Here is a 16,442-nt window from a genome sequence, read left to right as displayed (position 1 = left end):
CACCTGGAAGTTCCCCTCCAAGTCACTCACCATCCTGACTTGGAAATATATCACCGTTCCTAGGGTCAAAATCCCGGAACTCCCTCCCTAACAGCACTGTGGGTATACCTACACCACAGGGACTGCAGCAGTTCAAGAAGGCAGCTCTCCACCGCCTTCTCAAGGGCAAGTAGGGATGGGCAATAAATCCTGGCCTCGTCAGCAAAGCTCATGTCCCGTAAATGAATTTTTTTTTAAATTACTGGACTTGTGATCTGGAGCAGTAAGTTCAAATTCTGCCATGATCTGTTATCTAGTTCAGGGATGAATTAGATGCTTGACTTAAAGGCTGCCGTTACACATCGGATATTGCCTCATGAGAGAGTTGCTCTACACTGATGATGCTGCACCAGCATTCCATACTGAGGGTCACTTTCTGCAGCAAATGCACAGACACTCTCATGCCTTTAAAGAGTTTGGTCTGACCATCAGCATCAAATGTCCATGACCAGGATGTTGCCATACCACCAATCAGCATTGACAACATGACTCTGGAGATTGTTGATAACTTCACATTTCCGGTTCCACAATCACCAGTAAACTTCACTTGATACTGCATTCAATACGCGCATTGCAAAAGCTACAGCTGTTATCTCCAAGCTGAGTAAGTGTGGAACAACAGCAAACTGACTGAGAACACCAAATAGCGAGTCAAGCAAACCTGCAGCAGTGAGACCTGGACAATATATGCCAGGGAGAAAAGAAGGCAGAACAGTTAGTACCTTTGCTGTCTCAGACGTATCCTTGGCATCTCTTGGCAGGATAAGGTCACTGGAGGTCCTGGAATATGCTAATTCCATCAGCATGCACTCAATGTTAAGTCAACGATATCCGGGTTGCCTCAGCCTTCATCAGATGGATGATGGCCGTATACCCAAAGATCTTCTGTACGGGAACTGATCATTGGGTCACAACCTACTGGACATCTATACCTCCATAAGATATGATGATAGTGGACATTGAAGCAACCAACTGGGAGACAGTCACTGATAGCTGTGACCTCTGGAGGCTTACTGTATGGAGAGGTATTGGAAGAGGTGAGGAGGAAAGGCGCGATCAGTTGGCTGAGAAGAGGACCCAAAGAAAACAGAGGCCAGGGAAGGCTGCACCTTCTCAACCCACTGTCTTCCTCCACGGCAAATGTGGCAGAGACTGCCATGCTAGAGTGGGGCTCCTGAGTCACAGCAGGCAATGTTTAACACAGAGTTGACCATCATGCCACTAATCGTCATCTCACGATCATGGGAGGATCTAGAGCTAGGAGGCACAGTTTCAAAATAAGGGGTCTCCCATTTAAGCTGAAGATGAGGAGGAATTTCTTCTTTGAGTTTTGTTAAGCTTTGGAATTCTCTATCCCAGGGAGCAGTGGAGGCTGGGTAATTGAATATATTCAGGGCTGAGTTAGACAGATTTTTGGTCGACAAGGGAGTCAAGGGTTACGGGGGAAGCCAGGAAAGTGGAATTAAGGCCACAATTAATTCAGTCATAATCTTATTGAATGGTGGAGAAGTCTCTAAGGGCCAAATGGCCTACTCCTACTGTTTCTTATGTCCTTATGGAAGGCTGCCAAAGAGATTGCAAAGAGTATTTCAGACAGATGATATTTTAAGATTTTTGGGAATACCATGTAATTGGTATTCTGGAAGGATAAATTGAACCTGTCATGTGGTGTCGTGTTAGTTTAAAATTCACAATTAACATAATTCTATATCATATTGGATTTGCTCATTAGCATAATTTAGAGGATAGTTCAGAATGATTTCTATGAGCCATTCTAGTTGACCACTGAAGAAAGAACTTAGATTGTACTTACGTAATGTTTCTTCATGCCCTTAGAACACACCAAAACACTTCACAACCAAAGAACTACTTTGAGGTATAGTGATTGTTATCTGGTGCTTAATAGTAGCAGCCAATTGGGGGAACATGTTGTAAACAACAAGTTCCCCCAAACAACAAATGAATGACTGACCAGCTACTTTGTTTTTGATGGTGTTAGTTGTTGGAAGAATGTTGACCAGCTCATTGGGAGAATTTCTAGCTCCTCTTTGAAAAGTGCCATGAAACCTTTTACATCCACCTGAGTGGGTGAATGTGTTTAATATCTCATCAAAAAATCAGAACCTCGCAGAGTGTAGCATTCTTTTAATCTCACAAACCTCTATATCAAAAAAGTACTACAAGCTAAGTCAAACTGGAACTGAAAGTAGGGTGAGACTGACAGAAATAGTCACTTTGTGTCTGAGACTCACCATATCACCAAAGTGATTCATCTCCACGCGAAATGTGTGTTTGCCCATTGAATGCTCCAGGTTATGATGTTTAATTTTTTTGAGGTTCTTCTCCCATATTATTCTCTTCCAATTTTCTTCATTCTAATTGTAAAAACACGAGAAAAAATATCAGTTTTATAACCAAGACTCCTGAAAATTTGACAGATCCAACACGAACATAGAGGTAGCTAGTAGTGATTACAAGCTAGCTATCTGCTCAAAGGATTCAGAATGCATTATTATTAGCTTAACATATGATCGGAATAAAAAGTGCTGTAGGACTTCCTGAGGTCATTAAAGTCTTTCTTCCTTTCATTTTACATAACAAAACCATTATGTACACCTTTTAACTTATACTCATTTAAAAGAATTATATTTCACCCCCTGTACTCCAACAGAGCGATAGAAAGCATCTGGACCTAATTGTGAGGGTTTTATGGATTGGATGAGATTTTTGGCCTTTTTTTATTTCAACAACAGAAGCAACAGATGAGTGATTCCCTTTCCAAATTGAATACCTCACGTGTTTTCTGTTTCTTACCTTCCCATACTGTTTTCCATGAAGTGATATCCATTTCACCCAATCTTCATCCAATGCAGGGTCAAAGGTGAGTGAAGAGACTGCAGTCAGAATACAAATCACCAGAGAAAGAAAGATCTTCATCATCTATTACCAAAGAGATGATATCGGTTGTTAGATACAAGACTAATCAATATTCCTGTGTAGTATACTAACATTTATTAAAACTAATAACACTGACACCCTGATTTCAAAGATTCATCCATTACATTACTTGTATTGATGTGAACTAGGTACATTAAAACTTTGTTAACCTAGAGCAATGAATGTTATAATATAGTCAGTGATCTCCAAGGCTCAGATTAGTAGCCAATGTATGTCAGAAATTACAGAGTAACCTGAAGGGGAATAAGCGCACCATGGGCATGACTCTTTGCCTTGTCGGGAATGAATAAGCCTGGTAAACACCATAAGATAAATATATTCTCCAAGGCTGCCAAGTTGCAAGGTGCCCTGTGAAGATGCTTCCATTGAGCTGAAGGCAGATACCTGACATTTATGTAAATCAAAAACATTGCAGGTCTGAACATTGACTCCTGTGAACCCCATACAAATATTCACCCAGCTTGATGTAACTCCTCTAAAAAAGTACTTTTTTCTTTTTATTCAATTTTAACAACAACTTGTACTTAAATAACACAGCATAATAAAACATCCCAAGGCACTTCGCAGGAGCATTGTAAAACAGAGTTTGGCACTGAGCCACGTAAAGAGCTATTAGGACGGGTGACTGAAATCTTGGTCAGCGGGGTATGTTTTGACGCATGTCTTAAAGGATGAAAGAGAGGTGGAGGGGTTTCTAGAGGGATTTCCAGAGCTTAGGACCTAGACAGCTGAAGGCCTTCAACTAAAGGTGGAGCAACTAAAATCAGGGATACTTAAGAAGCCAGAATCAGAGGAGCGCAGATATATTGGAGGGTTGTGGGGCTGAGGAAATAGGGATAGGGAAGGGGGAGACCATGAAGGGATTTGAAAACAAGAATGAGAATTTCAAAATTGAGGTACTTAACTGGGAGCGAATGTGGGTTAGTGAGGACAGGAGTGGTGGGTGAACGGGACATGATGTGAGTAAGGACACAGGACACCAGAGTTTTGAATCACCACAAGTTTACAGAGGGTCGAATTTTGGAGCCTGACCCAGTAGTGTTTTGGAATAGTGAAGTCCAGTGGGAATCTTATCCAAACTCAGGATTTGACCTGAGTCTCCACAGCTTTAAGTTTAAGTATGAAATTTTTCTGCGGAACCTTGCTGATTACCTTCAGTTGGCATTTGTACACTCCATATCAGGCAAAGTCGTGCATTAAAACCTAGCTCTTTGCCCAAGCTTTTGGTTACCTGTCCTAATAGCTTCTTATGTGGCTTGGTGTCAAATTTATTTTATGAGGTTCTTGCAAAGCTCCTATGTGTTTTGTTTTAGTAGTTTTGATTGGAGACTTTTAATAGGTTTCTGTAACTGCGTCAAATAGTCAACTGACTCAAAAGAGAGAACTTACAAACAACCAGACTGTTGTGGCTTTTTTAAAAAATTCTTTCACAGGATGTGGGTATCACTGGTTAGGCTAGCATTTGTCGCCTGACCCTAATTGTCCTTGAGAAGGTGGTGGTGAGGTGGATTTGTTTGGAATTGTGACAATAAATATATTAAATTTGAAGAAAGATTGAAGTAAAAGACCTTTTATGGTATTAACAGCTCCAAGATATAATGGAAAAAATAAGTGACATGGACAGAATAAGTGACCCCTAGTCATTCTCTACAAACTCTTTATAATTAAACCACTGCACCTACAAGATCAATTAAAGAGCACTGTTTGGAGCTTTGACCTCTGCCTTAGTTTGAAAAACTAGCAGTGGGTGGTTTGTGTAATAATGGCTGTGGGTTTTTGACATTTATAATGTAGTTGAGTAAATATTCCATGAGGTGACATTTTCAAGTCAGATTTTATTTCTTGAGAAACCCAAGAGCAAAATTGAAGAAAACCTGAGACATTTAAGTGAGTCAAGAAATCATTAGATAATTTCAGGTTTGAGTTTGAAGTGTCTGTAAATTGTATGAATGATGGAAAATGAGAAAAATAAGTTATGAGAAAGAAGAAACAACGTGCAATTTCATAACTTCAGGATATCCCAAAGCCCATCACAGCTAATGAAGTGTAGTCAATGTTATAATGTTGAGGAATATGGGAACCAATTTGTTTAGAGCAAAGCCCCACAAACAGTAATGAGGTAAGTGACCAGATAAACTGTTTTTAGTGGTGATGATTGAGGGATAAATGTTTGCATCAGGGCACCACCTATACTCTTCTTTGAAAAGTGCCATGGGATCTTTTACATCAAACTGAGAGGCAGTTAGGGATGTGGTTTGAAGTTTTATCCAGGGGATAGTAACTCTGACAGTGCAGTACTCCCTGAGTACTGAACTGAAGTGTCAGACTAGGTTATGCAAGTGGGGCTTGAATCCGCAACCTTCTGTCTCAGAGGCAAGAGTGCTGACAGTGAGCCGAAGCTGAGACCTGGGAGGAAGAGAGAGGGCTTCTGTACCATCTTCACCTGTGGCCACCATTAACCGGTTTACTTTTGAAGTGAAACCAGATGGATAAACCACTCTTTAGTACCAAACTCAATGTGCGACCTAAGTGGATAACAACTTGGAAGGTTCAAAGATTTCCTTACAAAGCACTGAACCATTAGAAGAGGCCACCAACAAAGCAATGTGTGCATAAACTACTTTAAAAAGAGCTGTAAAATTATCTGCTTTGGAATAGTGCAAATGGGTTATTGGGATGAGTGACAGCAGAGATGATCAAATACCTTCTGGTGAATATTGTTCCAATAGAAATGCCACCTGGAGAATGCAATTGCCAGGCTTGACTAAATGGTGTAGTATAAATAAAAGAACTGTTTAACAATGCGAAGGAGTCTCTGTAATTGTAAAATCAAAAGATAGAATCCTTACATTTTATTTAAGGTTAACATTCGGACTGCACTGACTCAAACTCAGAATAAGGATGCAGGTTTCTTTTTGTTTCTTTATTCTTTCACAGGACGTGGGTTTTGCTGGGAAGGCCGGCATTTGTTGCCCATCCCTAATTGGCCCTGAACCAAGTGGCTTGCTCAGCCATTTCAGACAGCAGCTAAGAGTTAACCAAATTGCTGTGTGTCTGGAGTCACATGTAGCTCAGACCAGGTAAGGATGGCAGATTTCCTTCCCTAAAGGATATTAGTGAACCTGATGGGTCTTTACAACAATCAATAATGGTTTTGTTAGGGGGATTGGGAATTGTAATTTCTCCTCTTCAACTGGCCAATGTGATAGTTGCAGGATTGGAGGGAATACCCTCTTCAATTGACGTAGTCGGCAGGATTTGCCTGGACCTCTGTGAAGGCGGAACAATGATCTGGTGAGTATTTTTTTTTTTGAAAGATACTCTCCGTTTGTTCGCATCAGTCTAAAACAGAGGTCTAACAGGGCGAATCCGAACGTTTAGGCCAGGGAGACTCAGGTGGACAATTGTGGGGCGAACAAGTCCTGGTTATTGTGGGGCGAACGAGTCCTGGTTATTGTGGGGCAGTGAGGGTCTCTGTTTTAGTGTGGGTATGTGTGAATGTGAGTATGACTGAGAAGGATGAACTCGAGTTCGTTGCAAAATGCGGAGGTGAAGGAACCATGTCCCTTCACCTCGCTAGGACGCATAGAAAGCTGATCAGCAAAATGAAACAATAAGGTTGGCAGCTGAGTGACCCACCGTTACGATCCAAGGAATGGTGGCGAGCTCAGACTAAAGATAAAACTGACAAAACTACAGTACTCATTCTGAGTCTGTATCTGCAACAAACTAAACTAGTACAGAAAAATCTCGGGGAAGTTGCGCTGGTTGCAGCAGCAGGGGACCTGAAATGTCCCCTACTGAATTTTTGTAATTTAAAAGAAAGGAATTGATCTAAGTTTCAAGAGCTGTTTGTGCTGAAGAGAGAGAGAGGTACCCCTAGGGGGTTAATGAGCAGTGAAAGGCAGCAGCAGTATGAGCTTCAGTCAGTTTGATTGTCCCTATAGGTGGAGCCGCCAAGATCCCTTTATTCCCCCACTGCCACTTAAAGCTTCATTTAGAGTTAAGTTCAATATTATAGGAATATAAATACATACCTTTACATAGGTGTTTGTGTGCAAGGAAGCATTTGTATGTGAACTTTAATGTGTTTTCTTCCCTGAATTGGCTTTTGGGTGTGTAGTTGAGCACTTTAGAGTCGAAAGCCCCATATTAGATTAAAGGAAAAGTATACTCAAACATTCCAAAGTTTTGAGTATAAGATTTGAGTTGAGATTTCTGGCAAAAATCGCAATTTGAAGATATTGTAAAGATAAAACAGGGCTTGCCTTTGTTTGAGATGAACCAACCCTTGTACCACCCCCTTGCAGACTAGTAGGGAATAACCCTCATCACCAGCTTCCAAGCTGATAGGGATTGATACATACGAGTTGGTTTTCTAAAATTCTGAGGGGAAAAAATTATCTGAAATTCAAAAGGATTCTAGGATAACCAAAAGACATAAACACACAGTCTAGGTGGTTCCAATGGATAAAAACGGGTTTCTTTTGAAGAGATGAATTAAATATTAAAGGAAATCTGCATTCCAAAAGCACTGTTATTTGAATTTGGGACAATCTTGAGAGGTAAAGTGCAGTGTAATTTAACAGGTTACTTTGAATAACAAGGATGCTATCCAAAGATAAAGAATGTGTCGATAAACATATAGGAATTCTAATCTGGATACAAATCATTACATGTGAAAAAGAGGTTGTTTTAATTTTGATAGTGTAAATTACAGTTCTTACAAAGTTTAAAATTTTGAGGTTTGGTTCTTGATAAAGTTCTCAAAAGGGAATTTTCATTTTAAAAGGTTTGACAACAATTGGCACTAATTCAAATGCTGCAAGCTTTTGTATTTGTAAGTCTGTTCCCAAAATGTGAAGTTAAGCTCAAGACCTTGACAAAGTTTGGCAGAAATCCAATTTTTGGTTGAGTTAATGAATCTGGGATAATGCTAAAAAAAAAGGGTCAGACATAATTTAGTAGGTTACTTTTGACACAATAAGCTGTTGTTTGAGAAGAAGATAAGGAAGCAAAACATGTCAATGGCTGATTTCTGTTTTAAAATTGTTATGAGAATACTTTATTGGACTGTAAAATCTCTCCAGACAACCTGAACGAGATAAGATGGTGCTGTTGCATGTGTAAAATGGTATGAGGAAAGTAGGGAAAGAGGACATAATGTTCAAACTGCTTTAAGGGAAATGAATTTGATAATCTGGCCATCAACTGAGACATTGGAACCGCACAGGGGAAGTTAAGCAAAGATCTAGAGACAGAGATCCCCGTTGACATGGAATAGTTAATATGGCCTAAAGAGTAAGACCACAGGATTAACCCCCTGATGACAGGCAGAGTTAAGCGGCTAGTGAGCCATTGAAAGATAGGATAAGAAGGTGCATTGTAGAGTTGTGTAGACAGCTAAAGGAATTGAGGTCCGACATGAGACAGCAGCAGGAGATAGTAAACTAGAAGGAGTAGGGTGCCTACCCAAATGGATTCAGATCAGGGAACTCATTTCACAGGGAGAGTCATTAAAGAAATGTGTCATCTTATGGAGGTTAAACAGAAATTCCATACTCCTTACCACCTCCAGAGTTCAGGGATGGTGGAAAGGATGAATTGAACTTTAAAAACATCTGTAACCAAAGCAATTCAGGAGACAGGGAACAGCTGGGCCACACTATTGCCCAACATTCTGATACGCCTTAGGGCTACACCAAATAGGACCACCAGGTTCACCCCATTGAATTGATAACAGGAAGGGCCATGCAATTACCTGAAGGCATTATAGTGGGAGGAGGAAATGTGGGGCCACTGAAAGGAAAAATAAGAGACTATGTAAGGGAATTAAGTAAGCAATTACATGAGTTGAGAGAGGAAGTTAGGGACTGACAGATGATTAAGGATATGGAAACAGGCAAATCCAAAGAGCAACAACGGACACCCCAAGTGGGGAATAAGATGATGGTCAGGATGAGCCCTGAGCGAACAGGGTTTGCCCCAGGTGGCATGGACCATATGAGGTAATTATGACAGGTGATACGTGCGCACTTGTAGATATGAAAATGAGAAATAAATGGAGGCATTACACACAGTTAAAGATATATGATGAATCACCAAGCGGTAACCCAGACAACGGGAGCCAATGTTAATGTTTCCACAGGTCCATGATCCTGGCTATGGGCGTGTCAGCACTGGCAATGCAAGTACCAACGGTCAAAGTCAATAATGATATCTGCCTTCACCCTGGGCAGTACATACTACTTCCCCAAGGAGGAAGTGGGGAATGGATAAGAAAGACCAACATCTGGATTACGGATCAAGTCACTACATGGACACATCAAATGAACAATTGGGAACAGGACCCCCACGTGTAATCACATCAAAAGTTGTAAGAGTACGTTACATTTAACAGCACCAGGGCAGCCAGTCCAGCTAACACCACTCGAGTGTAACAACGAGAACTGGACTAGATTGGTGATATGGGGGATGTAGAATGTACACGCCTCCTCCCAGTTTTTCATCAACAAGCATTTGGATGCATCAAGAGATTAATGTGACCGCTGGATGGACAGACCTGCTTCCCTTTGTTCGGGAACTGGGTTTTGAGGGACAATATTGTCAAGAAACATGTAAATATGTAATAGATAGGCATGATTGTTATGATACACAATGTTTTACTTTGACTACGTGTGGCTATCAAAGACCCACTCAATGCCCCCCCGCCAACCACTGGATGGGATAGTCAGGATAGGAAAGTCAAAACCATTATTACATGATGTAACTATGGTCTCCCTGGAAGTGACATACAATGTCTCAGGACTCCTGTCAGTATTACATACTACTTGTCACAGCCAACAGAATTCCATAAAATGGGCTAGAAGCCAACTGTAGAGGATAGTTAAAGACTATAAATTTCAAATAGTTCCGGGAATTAGAGCAAAAGCACAGGCTAGGTTAAAAAGAAGTATACTATGAGACATCAGAGGGTTATTTGGGAGTGCCAATTCCATACTTAATTCTGGTCAAATCTATGACTTAAATGATTATGTCTCCTGGGTGGCTGCTGAGACTGCCCGAGGGCTGCACTACAGTGTGCACGGGACAGGATATACCCTGACATCCGTGGAGCTACAAGGAGAAGGTCTGCTACGGATTCTTAGGCAGACTGCAGACGTGATAATAGACACAGCCGAATCACAAGCCACGAGATTTAATTGATGGGGTAAAATCCGACATTGAAGATATCAGGTTCGGAACAATCCCCGAACACATGTTCAAGTCAGTTTACCAATTAAACCTCATAAATTTACACAAGGAGCAGCAGGAATTGGTAATTACACAACCCCAAGATGGAGGAGAGGATGGAGTTATAAAATTTATCATGGCCATTCCCCAAGAACATCATCCAAAAGGGGCTTTCCTGAACAGCTATAGGTTCGAGTCCCTAGGAGTAGATAAAGGGGGGATGGTATTCCGTGTAGGGCTATGTGGATATATATCCTATGTAAAAGACAAGGTACTGATGAGTACTAGAGATTGTTGTTCAGAATCAAGAAATTACATTGTGTGCTCATGTAAAACGCTGGAGGTATTTACAAACACAAGCAAAGTTACATTCACCGCTTTACCAATTCAGGAAGCATTTAAGGCAATGGTGCTTCCTCAACTCAATGGCTGAGTTCCTTTATGGGGACTTACTTTGTGCTACCAACAAAAAACCTGAAAAGGGACTCTCCAGGCACAGACCAAAGGTGTGCATCAATTCCCAGACCTATGCATACTTCAAGGGGGAGGACAGGAAAAGGGAAAGTTATGTTGTACAGCCAGGTGGTTTAGGATTCCTCTGGCGGTCTGGACGACTGGCCACCCGAAGGACCAGAAGAGGAATTCTCAACTTAAGGTGTGGCCAGCTTGGGCTTTGCCAAGGGCCAAAAGGGGGGAGTGTTAGGGGAAAATTAAAAATGCTAAAAGAGAACACTGTAAGAATTTACCGAAGGACACTTAAAATCTCCAGGCAGACATGGCTGCTAAGCATATTAAGAGTTGACGATTACCAGATGAACATTGCACAGCCTTGAGAGTCAGGCTGAAGACACAAGGAGGACATAAAATAGATTACTTGTACTCCCCTCTCACATAGGGAAGGGGCAGATGGTTTTAGCTTAGATATGGGAAGACATACAATAGACAAAGAGGGGGCTTTGATGAAACACAAACAGTTCTGAGTTATGAGAATCAAGGTCTTTGCGAACGTGTTTTAGTTTTGACTGGATAATATAATTATGTATACAACCTTTAGAATAATTGGTTAGCAAAATCACATGTTTATGTACTCAATAGGATAGTTTTAACATGATACCTGTGTGTCGGTTACCGATTGGATGTATTCAAATGTGCTCAAATGTATTGTGATAAGAAAAAGTACAAAAGTAATGAAATGTAATCAATCTGGGAGCTGGGTCTTCATTCTTAGGAATGATTGCGGCTCCCTTGCATATGCTTGAATAAAACCGGTTAAAGGAAGCCTGAGTTTCTGTAGTCACTATGTGATTGGGGATTGTAATTTCTCCTCTTCAACTGGCCTATGTGGTAGTTGCAGGATTGGAGGGAATACCCTCTTCACTTAGCCATTCTGTTTGTAAATCATTGTGAGACCCAACAATCACAATGGAGAACACTTACTCCATACACTGTCCATTGTAAAGCATCATGTGCTCTTGTGATTCTCCTTAAAAACAGAAACTGAATATGTACCATTTTACTAGACTCAGGCTTAAGTTCCAAAATGAACGAGGGATTTTCTTAAGGCAGGTGAACAGACAGTATAGTGTAAAACCAAAAAACAAAATAGTGATAATGCCGTTCACTTTCTCTCAAAGCATGTCGAGGGAATTTCCACAGTCACCGCAGTCCTCGCTCCACATTTCCACAGGGTAACACTTGTTTGTCCAATGTAACTTCAATGAAAGAACTACAAAAACCTTGGAAAATTGGCACAAACACTGTTTATGTTGTTTTTTATGAGGTTTCCACGACTCTTCTGTCAAAGTTGTAGTGATAATTGAAAGAACTCCATTTGAAACCCACCCCTGTTGAGTCTACCAGCCCACTTTAGTCCTTTAACTAGCCACCAAGCTGTGAAAACCATAAGTCGTATTTATAAATGCTTTAAAGTAATCAAATATCCCAACATGCTTCACAGGAATTTTACAATAGAAAATTTGATACAGAACGCAGAAGGACATAATAGGGCAGATGACTAAAAGCTTGTTCGAAGACATAGGTTTTTTAAGGTGTCTTAAAAGAAGAAAGAGGGGTCGAGAAGCGTGATTTAGAGAGGGCATCTAGAGCTTAGGACCTAGGCAGCTGAAGGCTCAGCCACCAATAAGTGAGTGAATAAGACAGTGATGCTCAAGAGGCCAGAATTGGAGGAGAACAGGTGTTTCAGAGTTGTGGGGCTCAAGGAGGTTACAGAGATGGGGAGGGGCAAGGCCAAGGAGGGAGTTGAAAATAAGGACGAGAATTTTAGTATTGTTTAACTGGGAGCCATGTAGGTCAGTGAGCACAAGGGCGGTAGGCGAATGAGACTTGGTGTAAGTCAGGGCATGGGCAGCAGAGTTTGTATGACGCAAAAACAGAAAATGCTGGAAAAACGCAGGAGGTCCAACAGCATCTGAGGAGAGAAAGACAGAGTTAACGTTTTGAGTCCGTATGACTCTTCTTCAGAGTCATAGGGACTAGAAATGTTAACTCTGTCTTTCTCTCCTCAGATGCTGTTAGACCTGCTGAGTTTTTCCAGCATTTTTTGTTTTTGTTTCAGACTTCCAGCATCCGCAATATTTTGCTTCTATCTTAGAGTTTGTATGACTTCAAATTTACAGAGGATAGAAAGTGAGAGGCCTGCCAGGAATGCATTCGTATAGTCAAGTCTAGAGGTAATAAAAGCTTGGGTTTCGGCAGCAGATGAGCTGAGACAGGACACAATCAAGTGATGATATTGAGGTAGAAATAGCGGTCTTAGTGATGGGGTGGAAATGTAGTCAGATGTTCATCTAAAAGCCAGCTGTGACATAACATCAGGGTTGCAAACAGTCTGGTTCAGGCTTAGTTGGTTGCCAGGGAAGAGGGATGGAGTTAGGGGCTAAGGAACACAGTTTGTAGCAGGGATTGAAGATGGTGGCTTCAGCCTTCTCAATATTTGATTGGTGCAAATTTCTGTTTATCGAGTACTGAATGTCAGACAAGCAGTCAGCTGACCATTTAGAGAGAGTGGAAGAGACAAGACACTGCAAACAGGACAGGTAATCAATGACCCTATCCTTTTTCAAAGGTTTCAGACACAATTGTTAATCAAACCTATTAATCTGGGTTGGACTTAGTCATTTGATCTGGGCCAAGGCTGCTTTAGGATCATTTCTGCAGAATATGATTCAAACCATTTGAAATTATACTGAAATCAAAGGCTGCATTTCTTTATCATTGTTAAATACATTGTCAATCTATGACAACAACAAAGATGTTTGTCCCTCATTTAATCTACTTCGAAAATGCAACACTCAATATCCTTGCACTCCACCTTAATTAACAAATAAGAACACCTTTGTTTCATAGCACCATTCCTATGCATATTAATATACTTTCATCTGCCATAACTTAGTTTCTGTGCCTTGCAGATACTCGTTCACAGTAAACTGTTTAAATCCTTCATGCACTACTTCTACATATTTATAATGCCAGCTTGGCTCAGCCAGTAGCACTCTTGGATCTCGGACAGAAGATCATCGTCCCAAGCCCATGAATCATAAATCTAAGCTGATAATTCAGTGAAGTACTAATGAAATGTTGCACTTTTGCAGGTCCTGCTTTTCAGAAGCGACATTAAACCAAGATCCCATCTGCCTTCCCAATTGGATGTAAAAGATCCCTTGATACTATCTATGAGAAGAGCAAGAAAGTTCTTCCCAGAGTCCTGGGCAATACTTATCACTACATCACCAAAGCACATTGGTCATTATCACACTGCTGTTTGTAGGACCTTGCTGAGTGTAACTGATTACCCTGTTTCCTACACTATAGCAGTGACTACATCCCAAAAGTACTTCATTGGCTGTAAAAGGAGATTGTGAAAGGCTTTCTATCTCTAGTGCCAAATTTAGAACGATCTATAGTGAAGACAAGTTACATCATGCTAAACACCAAATTTGATCTAAAAAGCCTTTAAGTTGGAGCAAAATAGGACGCTGAAGGAAAAAAGAAATACATTCCTGAAGCATAGAACATTAGAAAGAAGCAGAAATATTAAAAACTAACCTTGCTATGATCTTATCAGTCAGATACTGCAGCTCACTGTGCAGTGGGACTTCCTGGAAACTTATACATATCTTAGTCTCAACTAACTTGTAAAATGACTAATTGAGTGAGGCGTTAATTTAGCAGCACTGCCTTCCTTGCACTTTGCTGCATTCTTGCACAGCTATTTTTTTATTCATTCATGGTATGTGAGCGTCACTGGCCGGGCCAGCATTTTGCCCATCCCAAATTGAGCAGCTGCGTTCTTGAAGCACTGCTGTCCATGTGGTGTAGGTACACCCACAGTGCTGTTAGGGAGGGAAATCCAGGATTTTGACCCAATGACAGTGAAGGAATGGAGATATATTCCAAGTCAGGATGGTGAGTGGCTTGGAGGGAAACTTCCAGGCGGTGGTGCACCCATGTGTCTTCTGCCCCTTTCCTTCTAGATGGTAGTGGTCGTGGGTTTGGAAGGTGCTGTCTTGTAGGTGGTACACACTACTGCTACTGTTTGTCGGTGGTGAAGGGAATGAATGTTTGTAGATGGGGTGCCAATCAAGCGGCTGCTTTGTCCTGGATAGTGTCAAGCTTCTTGAGTGTTGTTGGAGCTGCACTCATCCAGGCAAGTGGGGAGTATTTCATCACACTCCTGACTTGTGCCTTGTAAATGGTGGACAGGAGTCAGGAGGTGAGTTACTAGCCACAGGCTTCCTAGCCTCTGACCTGCCTTGTAGCCACAGTATTTATATGGCTAGTCCAGTTCAGTTTCTGGTCAATGGTAACCCCCAGGATTTTGATAGTGGGAGATTCCACGATGGTAATGCCATTGAATGTCAAGGGGCGATCATTAGATTCTGTCTTGTTAAAGATGCTCATTGTCTAGCACTTGTGTGGCGCAAATGTTACTTGTCACATGTTAGCCCAAGCCTGGATATTATCCAGGTTTTCCTGCGTTTGGACATGGATTGCTTCAGCGTCTGAGGAGCCACAAATGGTGCTGAACATTGTACAATCATCAGTGCACATCCCCACTTCTGACCTTATGATGGAAGAAGGGTCATTGATGAAGCAGCTGAAGATGCTTGGGCCTAGGCCACTACCCTGAGGAACTCCTGCAGTGATGTCCTGGAACTGAGGTGATTGACCTCCAACAACAACAACCATCTTCCTTTCTGCCAGGCATGACTCCAATTAACGGAGAGTTTTCGCTGATTCCCACTGACTCCAGTTTTGCTATGGCTCCCTGATGTCACACTCGGACAAATGCTGCCTTGATGTCAAGGGCAGTCACTCTCACCTCACCTCTGGAGTTCAGCTCTTTTAACCATATTTGAACCAAGGCTGTAATGAGGTCAGGAGTTGAGTGATCCTGGTGGAACCCAATTTGAGTGTCCGTGAGCAGGTTATTGCTAAGCAAGTGCCGCTTGATAACACTGTTGCTGAATCCTTCCATCACTTTACTGATGAAACGTGTAAACTTCACAAAGCCCCATTTCCTGTTCGTACAGTCACTTAAGCAATTATCAAATTGATATTGCCAAATAATGAATTTCCTTTTGCCTATTTGTGCATATCTGCTGTAATCACCAAGGTGAGCAGTAACAATGCTGAAGGCTTTTCTACTTTGCACTCAGAAACCATACTGGTAAGATACAGTCCAAGTCTGCACTAATAGCACCTTGAACCGCTTCAACACCATGGCAACTGCATTTGCGATCAATGTAAATTTGTTGGTAACTGGGTTAAAGATGCACAGACTCTTTTTTTTACAAGCCGTAACATTTGGAGCACCTCAGGCCCCAGTTAGTAAATGTTTCTTCCCATTATGGAATTGAGTTGTCAGCCAAGGCTGGGCCTAGAAACAATCTCCAATCTACATTGAGCTAGTTAAAACGGTGACAAATTTAGTAATGACGTTTGTATCCCAGGTCAGTAAGCAGAAGATCAGTCACTGGGCCCCATTGCTGTTCACTAACCAGTAGCCAATGCTGGAAGGTGGCATGTGTGTGGATAAAAAATAAGAATTTGCTGGACATCAGTGATGGCCACAGATGAAAAAATGCAGAGATGTTTGTCTGCTTTAAAATCCACAGACTATTATCTTAAGGAAGCTGCTAAAGAGGGGATCTTATTAATAACCAAAAGAGCTTCATGTAGTAATATGAGCC

At 41.4% G+C, this 16,442-nt stretch overlaps 1 protein-coding gene and 1 long non-coding RNA gene across 4 annotated transcripts in view; one reads left to right on the top strand and one right to left on the bottom strand.

The window, feature by feature from the left end:
• LOC144688757 (uncharacterized) overlaps positions 1–11,506 on the top strand; it is a 41,139-nt gene extending 29,633 nt beyond the window's left edge. Inside the window, exons 4-5 of one of the 2 annotated variants that reach the window (XR_013578476.1) lie at positions 5,935–6,077; positions 9,146–11,506. This is a non-coding gene — a long non-coding RNA (uncharacterized LOC144688757). Of the gene's footprint in view, positions 1–5,934; positions 6,429–9,145 lie in introns of those variants that run through there. The other variant, XR_013578475.1, reaches the window with a different exon arrangement.
• Positions 1–16,442, bottom strand: part of LOC144688751 (procathepsin L-like) — a 45,230-nt gene that overhangs the window by 13,363 nt on the left and 15,425 nt on the right. Inside the window, exons 1-3 of one of the 2 annotated variants that reach the window (XM_078555665.1) lie at positions 14,296–14,369; positions 2,854–2,979; positions 2,292–2,414 (exon numbers count right to left, since the gene is read on the bottom strand). In XM_078555665.1, coding sequence (XP_078411791.1) covers positions 2,292–2,414; positions 2,854–2,979 — 249 coding nt within the window. In that variant the 5' untranslated portion in view covers positions 14,296–14,369. Of the gene's footprint in view, positions 1–2,291; positions 2,415–2,853; positions 2,980–14,295; positions 14,370–16,442 lie in introns of those variants that run through there. The other variant, XM_078555664.1, reaches the window with a different exon arrangement.

This window comes from Cetorhinus maximus, chromosome 13, assembly GCF_964194155.1.
Source record: "Cetorhinus maximus chromosome 13, sCetMax3.hap1.1, whole genome shotgun sequence".
Lineage (NCBI taxonomy): Eukaryota > Metazoa > Chordata > Chondrichthyes > Lamniformes > Cetorhinidae > Cetorhinus > Cetorhinus maximus.
This window is presented reverse-complemented; position numbering and strand designations above follow the sequence as displayed.